General features: G+C 50.6%; 1 protein-coding gene across 1 annotated transcript; it reads right to left on the bottom strand.

Annotated features, from left to right (window-relative positions):
* Nucleotides 1-9,104: 9,104 nt before the first annotated feature.
* LBRM_09_0100 (RNA-binding protein 5-like protein) lies at nucleotides 9,105-9,839 on the bottom strand (the record flags this gene model as incomplete). The annotated part of the gene is made up of 1 exon (XM_001562576.1): nucleotides 9,105-9,839. The coding sequence occupies one exon, from the start codon at nucleotides 9,837-9,839 to the stop codon at nucleotides 9,105-9,107; it is 735 nt and encodes a 244-aa protein (XP_001562626.1).
* Between the last annotated feature and the right edge of the window lie 681 nt (nucleotides 9,840-10,520).

The following is a 10,520-nucleotide window of genomic DNA, read 5'->3' as shown; positions in this document are numbered from 1 at the left end:
ATATGAGGAAGAGAAACGAACCGAGAAAAGGGGGGGTTGAAAGGAAGGGGTAGAGAAGGGCAGTGACAACAACCCATGCGGCTCTAAGGGCGGTGTCTGGTTGTAAGCTTCGCTCGTTTTGACGCACATTGGTTGTAGCCACATTTCCATGCAGGTGTGTGAGTGCTTCTCACTCTCTTCGCCTCTCATCTCCTTTACAACCTCCCACATTTTCCCTTGTGCTGAGTCGCCACCTCTGCCCTTTTCCTTTTCCCCCTTTTTTTTGAAGTAGCGAAAGCGAAAAGAAATGTTCGTCGTCCGGCGCTCTCTCTTCGTTGTTTTAAAGCAACGGTGTACATAAGCCTCTGCACTCACAGACATCTACACAGCAGAGACCTCCTCGAGACTTTGTTCTTCGCATTTCTTTTTCTTTTTCGTTATAAGACGCGGTGGAATCGGAATCAACACAGTTTCTCCTCTTCCACAGTTTTGGGTGGGTGTGCCGATTCCACTCGTGTCACGTCCTTGTTAATGTGCTGTGCGTTGATCAGCAAAAGCGAGCAACTCTTGCTGTGGGTTTCTTCCTCTCAATAAGAATAACAGGAGGGAATAAGACTGGAAGAAAGAGGGGCGACATCCACAAGAGGGAGGCGAAGAGAGAAAAACAAACAAAAAAAGAAAGATGCGACTGAACAAAGGCGTCCATGAAGCACACACTCACACACCCTAAGGGCACCGTCATACACTGTGTTTGCTCGTCCCTTCATTTTTCTTTTCGTTCCTGCTGCTCTGCGCTCTCTTTCCATATTTTTCTTACGTTTTTCCACTTCCATCTCATCTTGCCGAGAGAGGGAGCCCTTTCTGCCACAGACAGGAGTCTGCTTTGTCGCTCAAGCTGCCGTGGTGTTTGGCTTTGTTGTGTTCATTTCTCGGGCACCTCTGTAGAAGAGTACACACGAGAGGGAGTTATAGAAAGGGTTGTAATGGGCATGTGAACACGTGCACGACTGTAGAGTCAATGCAGTTGCTCATGTATTTACCCTGCTATGCCCTTCCCCTCCTTAACCCTTCCTTTCCCTCTCTAGAGCACACCACAACCTCTCTCTCCCCAAAGCGCACGCGCACCGTTGATGCCCGCATCAACTCTTCACTGGAATGAAGAAAACAGACGGTCATGCTGAAAGGCAGTGCGACTAGCAAGAGGACAAAGGAGGCACCATGCGAAGAGGTGCGAGTTGGATAGTTCGGAGGGGAGCGAAGGCGAGAAAGAGAGCAGAAAATATACATGAAAAAGAGCCCACCAGCAGAGCAACAAAGTAGAGGAAGAGCAAGTAGTGACAGGAACAGCGGTAAAATACAAGAGAGACCTTTCTTTCCTTTCGTCCTTAATGCGAGTCCTTCGTTGAGTTGTTTTACTTGCCTGTCCAGGCAACTGATGTAGCACAAGCAGCAAGACTACGTACGTTGTGAACCGGGAGAAGGCGAGGGATATGACAACGAAAGCGAGCCCGTAACAACACCAGCGGGCAGAAAGAAAGAGAGATGGATATGGCGGGGAGAGGGAGAGGGACGGCAACAGAACGGACTCGACAAACGAAATGAGATCAGAAAATCATCTCTCAGCGAAGGACAGAAGAGTTAACTGGTAATATGCTCGTTTATTTGCTCGTCCCTCTTTCGTTTGTGTTTAGGAGGCGGCAATCTACCATTAAGAAAGACTAACATAAAAAACACACACGTCGTGTGGGTACACAGAGCTGGCGCGAGAGACACAGGAGAGAAAAGGAGAGCACGCAGACCACGCACAAAGGCGACGACGAGCTTTACGGGCAAGGGGTGGAGAGCAGCGCGCCTGAACACCTGCCTCTTGTGTGGGCACAACAGAGTGCACCCCGATTCAAGATAGGACCATCAAAATTGTGAGAGAGTACTGATAGCTGGTCGGAGAGCGACGAGTCACTGTGTCTCCATCCCTCCACGATGGTGGGTTCATCGGCTCATGCATTGGTGTAGGTGGTTGTGTGGGGTATATGCAAGGCGGCGAACAGAGAAGTAAGACACAGTCAAAGGAGAAATGACGCTCTTCTACCGGGCAGTGCCTTTCTTTGGGCTTAGGTCCCTTGCACAGGTGCACACATCCCGCTATACACGCACAGCCGCCGCTACCTCAACAAAAGCGATTCATTCCACTGTTCGAAGGTTGCCCCCACCCTCCCCCCAAAAAACTAGAAAAACTGAAAGTCTACTCAACAGCAACAGCGAGAGAGAGAGAGAGAGACAAAACGAGACAACTCCCCGAAAAAGCAAAGGAGGAAGAGCCGTTAGTACAATAAAACTGAAAAAACAAAAACAGCAATCCGTGTGAAAGAAACCCAAAGAAAAAGAAGAGCACAGGTGCTGGGCGGATACGCTCAAACTGCCAAGAATCCTTTTGAGGGGCTACGCCAACAGCCATCAGCATCTCCAACTCGCCCTTTCAGTTGCTCATTGGTGGTGCGGCTACTGCAAGTCATTCGCACCTCAATCTTATATTCGGTCGCGGGCCGGCGGACAGACACAAGAACACCGTAGGTGCAATTTTGCCTGTCGAGTGTGACTAAAACAGCGAGACTCGCTCTCAGAAGGCGGTGATGGTGTTGCGCCTCGATAAGCCTTCAATGAGAGGTCAGCTTGCCGCAAACGCATACAGATCGATGGACAGTGATGAGAACAAGTAGGGAAAAAGACGCCCACGGCAGCTGATATAAAAACAGAGGCAGAGCACATAGGAGAGACAAACAAGGGCGGGTAATGCAAACAACACGTAGAGAGGAGAGAGAAAAGGCTAAGGGCAAAATGGACTAAGCGCCAAAAAGTCTCGGATGGGGGCTGCTGCCTGATGTGTATTGGGGAGGGAGTGAGCGAGTAGGGGTGCATGTGGGTGTGCAGACGCAAACCTGTCCATTCAGATCAACAAGCGCTAGCAAAGATGGTGCACGCCGTCCGGTCCTTCTCCAACTGGGAGTGCGCTTGGCTGCACTCGAAAAACGGAGTGTATCACAGACGCGTTTCACCAGAGCGCCCACATGCATCGTATTGCATCGCTACACCTTGGGTCGATACGTGCACGCACACAGACGCAAGGAGCAAAGGAGAAAAGCAAAGAAAGACAGCGATAGCGTCGAGCGACAGAGGGAGGGGTCAGAAGGGCATTGGGCGCGCTGAAAGCAAAAAACAAAAACGCGCAATCATCGAGAGAACAAGGCTCGAGTGACGCGATAAGGCAGGCAGGGACACAGAGAGAGAGAGAAGGGGAGACCCTCGAGCTGCTGAACGGAAGTCAAAGAGAGAAGAGAGACAGCTGACGAAATGACTCCACACACGCACGTAAGAGTGATGTACACTTCAAAGTGGTTCTGCAAGAAGACCGAACACAAAAGGGCGTGTTAGGTTGAGGCGTGATTGAGAATCAGAAGAAAGTCAGAGCGACACGCGCCGAAAACATGTGATGCCCACTTGGCATCATATAAAGGCGAGATAAGAGAACGGAAAGGAGGGAGCGAGGCGGGAAGAGCGAATGAGGGTACCAATGCCAGTCGGTTGAACGCTGCGAACGAGGGGGTCTTTTTTCTGCCTTTGTTTGTTTTTTTCCTACAGCCACGAACAAACCGACAGGGACGCATGTATACTCACAGTAACTGTTGTGGGCGTTTTTTTTTCGTATTTCCATCCGTCGATTAACAAATGAGAAAAATGCAAGAGTAAAACAAAACTAAAACCGGAGAACAAAAGAGAGGAGGGGGACGGGTGAGGCCTTGCATAAGCCAACATCGAAGCGCAATCACTGTCCTGATCGATCACCGCTCCAACAGAGACACTATTTTCCTTTTCGAAACAAAGTGCCTGCGCACATACAGAGGTGTAGTGGCAGCATCGAAGTGGATTCGAGTCACACATGTGTCAGTCCGTTACAGCGGTGCCGGTGGGATGTCTTCTTGTCCCTCCGCTATGAAAACGTAAGAAAGGCAAAAAGATGAGGCAGACGCAATACAAGGCGAATTAGGGTGGAGCGCAGAGGAGCTCGAAAGCGATGCGGAACAAATAAACAAACAAAAGGCGAGGCAAGGGAGAGAGGTGTCTCGTCGTTCTTCCTTCCGTGGCTGCCACCTTCCCCACTTTACGGTGTGCGAGGGAGAAAGACTGCCGCTTCCCTTGCCTTGAAACAGCGATTCCGTAAGGGTCGCAAGAGGGCATCGATGGAGAGGAAGAGAGTGGGCGAGCGAGCGGAAAACGGAGACGAGAGGGCGAAGAACAGAGAAAGAGGTACGACGAGGGAGTAGAGAAGGCGGACATCGGAAAGGCCAAGTGCCAGAAAAAGAAGAGAGACAACGGCAACTTGACTGACAACCACCGCATACGCCAAGCGCAACGGTGCTAATAAAAAGAACAGAGAAAGAACCACCAAATCCAGAGCCACACTCACAGAAAAGCCACCAAAGAAAGATGGAACAGGGAAAGGCGTATGCGCGTGTGTTTCCTAAGCCAGCAAGGACGAGAATAGAGGAGGGTAAAAAGGTAGGGGAGAGACAAAAGCGAGGAGGGGCTCGCGTGTGTAAGGGGGAGTCGAAAATACCGGATATACGTTAGCAACTGTCCCTCGTGAGCGGAGAGAGGGGTGGGGCAAGCAAGTCGCAGAGTCATCAAACCTACACAAACGCGCCCCGGTACACACAAGAAGAGAGCAAGCAGTGAGACGCTGGAAGGACAACGTGCAGGGAACAGGGAGAGAGAAAATGAGGAGGCTGCCGAATGGGTATGTAGGCGGGTAAGTGTATGGGTGTGTAGGTGTGTGTACTTCGTTCTTCGCTGCCTGACATCACCGCCGCTCATCGACCGGCCCTTTGACAGCCGATGAAGAACAATCAATGGGCGTGGGAGTCGGGTGTTCCACAGAAAGAGGAGGAAGGGGAGGGGAGGGGCACAACTCCGTGAAGTTCATTTCTACCCTCTGCGCACCCAGCGGCGACGACAACAATCCAATTGAAGCTTCCGATAAACAGATGCCAGCGAAGAGAACAAGACAAACGAGATATCAAGGAAGAAAGCCGCCCTTTCAGGCAACTGCCTCTGCGACTCATCCGCGCCCATCCCTTGCAAACCGTTGAGGAGAAAAAGACAGCGCGGGCGGTGATACTGAGAGTGATGCACGCAAGGTTCAGCGTGCAAGGTTATGTGCGAAGGAAATGGCCGCGAGACAGGCGGCAGATGGGGGTGAGAGAACAAGCATAGTCTCCAAGACGTTAAGGCGTGGGTAGGGCCCCGGGTGATACCGGCAGTTGATGCCTCGAAATGCGTCAGGCACATACACAAGCATCTACGTACAGACAATGCATGCGGCTGCGTGCTTGGCCCGCTTGCACATCTCATCCCCTGCTCTGCCTCATATTCTTCATGTTGCAGTACGACGTTCTCTTATTTCACGTTACGAGGATGTAACCTGACTCAAACGACTTGATGCTCTACTCGAAGGCATCCCAGCACTGTTGTCTTTGATGTCTTGTAGGCCCAAGTGTTTTGAAAAAGAGAGAGGAAGTGAAGCACAAAGGAAAAAGAAAGCAACAGAAAAAAGCACAGCACGAAATCACCACAACATGGATGCACATACGCGAGCTGAAAGGCGGAGAGCAACTGAGCAAGAGAGAGCGCACACAATAGCGGGCTCATCTCTGTACAGTAGGATGGTGAGTATGATTAGCGCAAAAACAAAAAACGGCTGCAACCCATAGAAAAGAGAACACCAAAAGAAGGGCGGAAGGAAAACATCGAGCGAGTGGGGCGAGACGAAGAGGGAAACATAGATCTGAAGAAGGCAGATTCATGTAGGACACCAAATAAGGTAAGACAAAGAAAAGGAAATACCTACGACGAAGAGAGCAACGCTCCATGAAAAGAAAATGTGAGCACAAAAGAAAGTGAGGATGTCAATGAAAATCGAGCGAACGCAGGAATGAGGAAACAGAGAGAGAGACACACACACAGAGGAGACAAGGCGTGCGCCAATAAAAAGAACAAAAGCAACAACAAAGACAAACGAACGCACATGCATAAACGAAAGAGATGATCGACTGCACGGCAGGTTTGTTCGGTGCGCGGTTGAAAACAGCGATTCGCCACGTTCAAGTGAAGCGCACGAGCAGCAATACGAGAACAGAGAATCGACCCCCTTTTTTTTGCGTGTCTCCTGTGCTTCACAACAAACGCAGAAAAGAGACAATGGAGGTGAAAAGGAAACACACACACGCACGCACGTGAAAGGAAGGAGGTGGGAGAAAGAAGGACAGCAAAAGACATCTGTGAGCTGACACACGATCGTACAAATGACCCCGATAAGAGAGCAAATACATCTTGAAGTGTTACACAGGCGTTTGCTGCGTGCGGTGAGAGTCTGATGGTAAAGAAGGAATTAGCACTCACCGGCTTTCTTCTCGCGTTAAATAATCGAGCCCTCCTTCAGCTTCCACTTCTCGTTTTCTCTCCTTTCCCTCCCCCTGAGCCTGGAGTCCACCGAGGCGCTATCGGATCATTCCCCGTAACAGAGCCCGTTGCCTGAACTTTGCATGAAGAAAAAAGGCAAAAAAACTTCCAGAGAAAACGCACAAAAACACACGCTGGAGAGAGAGAGAGAGGGGGGGGGGGGAGGGGAAGACACAACGAAAGGGAAGGAGAACAGAAAAGAAGTGACAAGTGAAAAAAGCGCACTTAATTACAAAATCGTTTGTAGCGCCGTTCTTTCCTTTTTCGCTTAGTTGTGTCTTGTAGGTGATCCGACTTACGCTTTCGGTGATTGAGATGAGGCGGCATCCGAGAGGAAGAGGATCAGGAAAAAAGCCTTTTCTCGCATGCGATATCTTGAAGAAAAAGTCGGAAACCCTATACACCTAAACACACGTGTCCGAACCAGTGGGAGGCGCGGCCGTTCTCGACATTGTCCTTTACATTGAACAATCTGGTATGAAAGGAGAGAGGTGTTTTTCCCAACATGCCCATGCTGCGATAGTATGTGACTTCAACTCTGCTCTACCCCCACGGCCTGTAACAGGCTCACCGCGCTATGCGAGGCAGCCGCACACACGCCTTAGAGCAATGCGACGACCCAGTCATCCCGGCATGGCCCATGCGCCTCAAACTCTGCCCATCCACCCCCCTCGAAGTGACAACGCAGGCGTTACACCGGTAGACAGAGAGGGCCGGATGAAAAGCGCTCGAGTCAGGGTGGCGCTCTGCCCATCCCACGGGTAGTGCAAAGGCGTTCACTGCCGCAGGCCGTGCTTCGACACAGCGCCACCCGGGACCTGACCGCCGACATCGGCAGCGATGAATCACTCTCACCCAGCCCACGTCGTAAGTGCTTTGCCCTGCCACCACCGGCGATGGCTCAGTATTATCAGGGAAAGGGGCTGCCTGGTTTCCTCGCACAGAGGGGTGGGTGCTGGAGCCGGGGATGCCACGCACTGCGGCGTCCCCTCTGTAATCAAGATGAAAAGAGAGAAGTCAGAGAGAAATGTCGATTAGGCCTTGAATGGGAGAAAAACCGAGGGTGCAGTAGAAAAGAAGAAGAAAAGTGGAGAGAGGGGACGTTATTCCTAACACGGCAACACGTGACACTGAAAGCTGCACCAAGCTAGGAGACAGAGGGAGGGCAGGAAAGACAACTAGCCAAAGTGTGAGAAACAAGAGTGCATGAAGAGTGGAAGGGAGGCAGAAGGAAGACCAAATCAAAAACATACAGATGAGCCGTAACTGAAATCAAAGGTAAGGAAGAAAATCCAACAACAGCGAGCTGAAACGAGAAAGCAGCGAAGGCGTGTGCACATTTTTCGCATTCTTTTGTTTTTCGTTTTATCCTCGTATTACATTTTGCCATTCCATTTTTGAGTGTGTGCGTGTGTGTGTTCTTTTCGACGAAAAAAAAAAAGGCATAAGTCCCGTGTGTTCTTTGGGAAATAAGCGCGCTGGTCCACCACATATCTACAAGTAGTAGAGAATCAGTGTGAAAAGAAAAACCCAAATCTTCCTTAGTGAAGTCATTCATCTCCTCTTTGATTGGCTTATTTTTTCGTCTTTCCTGTTACGCCGAGCACGGAAAAACGTACACACACACTAATGTAAAAGCGTAAATCTACATTTATACAGAGAGGGGCCAACAGAAAGAGGAAAAAAGGGGCTGATGGGGAGGGGGAAAGGGGTGCAAAGATGAAGCACGCGTGTTCTTTTGTCGCTGTTCAACTGAGTATACCCACTAGAGAGAAAGAGTCGAGGTTTGTGATAGCGCCAAAACAAAAAAGAACAGAAAATGAAACGTAGGGTACAAGGGAAAAGAGTACAAACAAAGTAGCGTCAACATCTGTCTTTTCCTTCGGCTGCTTTCACACCAGCCCTAGTAGATGATAGCGGTTGTCATGATGGCGGCGGTTGCTATTGTTTGTGCACACGGATGTGAATGTGTGTGTGCTCTACTATTATTTGCCGTTGCCTGAGAAAGAGAAAAGACAAAATACAAAATAAGGAGCAGATTACGCAGAAAAAAGGTAAAACTCTCATGTACGCTCCTCCGCACATGCGTTCTGCGACGAATATATGCTTCGAGGCAGTTGCAAAGGTACACATCCCCCAAAAAACGTTGCACTGCTCCACGGTTACCGGGTGAGTGCACACTCGTGTCGTACTTTTGAGAGTGCCCTGCGCGCCTCTCAGCGTGCCCTTCTCCGTTTCGAGGCAGAAAAGTAACCACAAAAGTCACACAGTTTATATTAAAAAAAGCCCCATAGATATATTAACGAACGCACAAGGAACACACAGAAACAAACAAGGACTGACGCGTGTGCGGAGATGCGGAGGGGCGAGCCACGAGATTGTGAGGCACTGAGTGAGGAGACAAAGCTGAAAACCAAACGCAACAAAGCAACCCCGACGCAGATAAATCAGGGCTTTCCCGCATCTGCATGCGACGAGTTTGCCTCATTAGCAAAAGAGGTGCATTAATGCATGACAATACATCTACTTCCTCCTCTTCTCCAGCGACAACGGAATGCAGTTTGAGTGTCCTCGCTTTTTATTTCGCCCATGTGAGCTAAGTTTGCGCGTGACTACATGGAAAACTGGCAAGGCTGAACAAGGTGCTGTCCGTCGGGGAGGAGTACCATGTAGATAGGCTGTTGCTGCTGCACGGCCTGCGCAGATATCTGATGTGGCTGCACGTGCGAAAAGTGGGAGACACCAATTCCACCGCTATGTGCCTGAGGCACATGGGAGTTCATTATAGCGCCATAGCTTTGATTGATTGATACAGGGGTCGGATTCTGGTTTGGATAAGTGTTTGGCGCAACGATCGCATACGGAAAGCTTGACGGCGGTGCTGCGTGAAGGCCGGTGACACCCTGGGGAAGAGCTGTCGAGTACACGACATGCTGCGCGGAAGCAGCTGGAATTGTGTACTGCAAAACAGACGCGGCGCCGTTACTCTGAGTGGGCGGTGTGCTGCGTGGGCCTACGGGAGTGTGTAGCACTTTACTGAACGTCATGGACGCATCGGCATTTGCGCGGCGTACTTGAATCCGTGAGCCACCCACGACGCGGCCGTGCAGACCCTCGATCGCCTTCTCTGCACAGCTAACCTCGCGGAACATGACAAATCCGTAGCCCTTCGACGCGTGCGACTTCTTGGCGCGCATGATACGTGCAGAGACGATGCGCCCGTAGGGGGAAAAGAGATCTTGCAGGTGTTGGTCGTCAAAGCTGAGTGGCAGACTGGCGACGTATACGTTTCGACTCTGCTTCAATGTGTCGTCATTGGGAGACTGCGCGGTGGACTGCGGGTGCATCGCCGGAGTGTACAATTTGACTGCCGTGGAACGGTTCACGTGAGTGCTATGGGGAAGAGATGGAGAGTGAGTGAGAGCAAAGAGGAACAGGACGGTACACACACACATATATATGTGTGTGTGTGGGTGTATGAGTACGTGTGTGTGTGTGTATTACAAAGGGTAAGCAAGAAACAATCGGGGAAGAGGAGCAAGGAGATGAGCGCACACACAGAGCAAGAACGTCATCTAATGCAGACTACGTAGCGTGAGAAAGAGAGACCGAACGAGAGGAGGGGAGGGGTGAATCCGAGGTGTAAGAACCGAAGCAGGAAAGGCAGCACACACCATTGAGGCAGAGGCAAGGACAAGGTGGCAAAGAGGCCTCGAAAGCACAAAAGTACACACGGAGAGAAAAGGGAAAGGAAAAGATGGAGATGGGCTCGTGAGGGTGTAGAACTAGTACATGGAACCCAGAGAACAACAAAGATTTAAGAGCACAGTGTTTGTGTGGTGAGGGAAAGGGGAAAAGCGTCCCTGAGCGTACACACCAACACACAGAGAGGGAGAGAAATCAAGAGCACGAGCGACGAGGGTGAAGAGAGGAGGAGCTGAAGGGGATAAGTGAGTGAGTGTGTGCTAGGTGCCAGAGAACGAAGCAGACAAGAGTGAATAGATCGACAAAGAGGAATAAATACGGTC

Source organism: Leishmania braziliensis, chromosome 9, assembly GCF_000002845.2.
Source record: "Leishmania braziliensis MHOM/BR/75/M2904 complete genome, chromosome 9".
Taxonomy (NCBI): Eukaryota; Euglenozoa; class Kinetoplastea; order Trypanosomatida; family Trypanosomatidae; genus Leishmania; species Leishmania braziliensis.
Note: the sequence above shows the minus strand (reverse complement) of the source record. Positions and strands in the feature narration are given on the sequence as shown.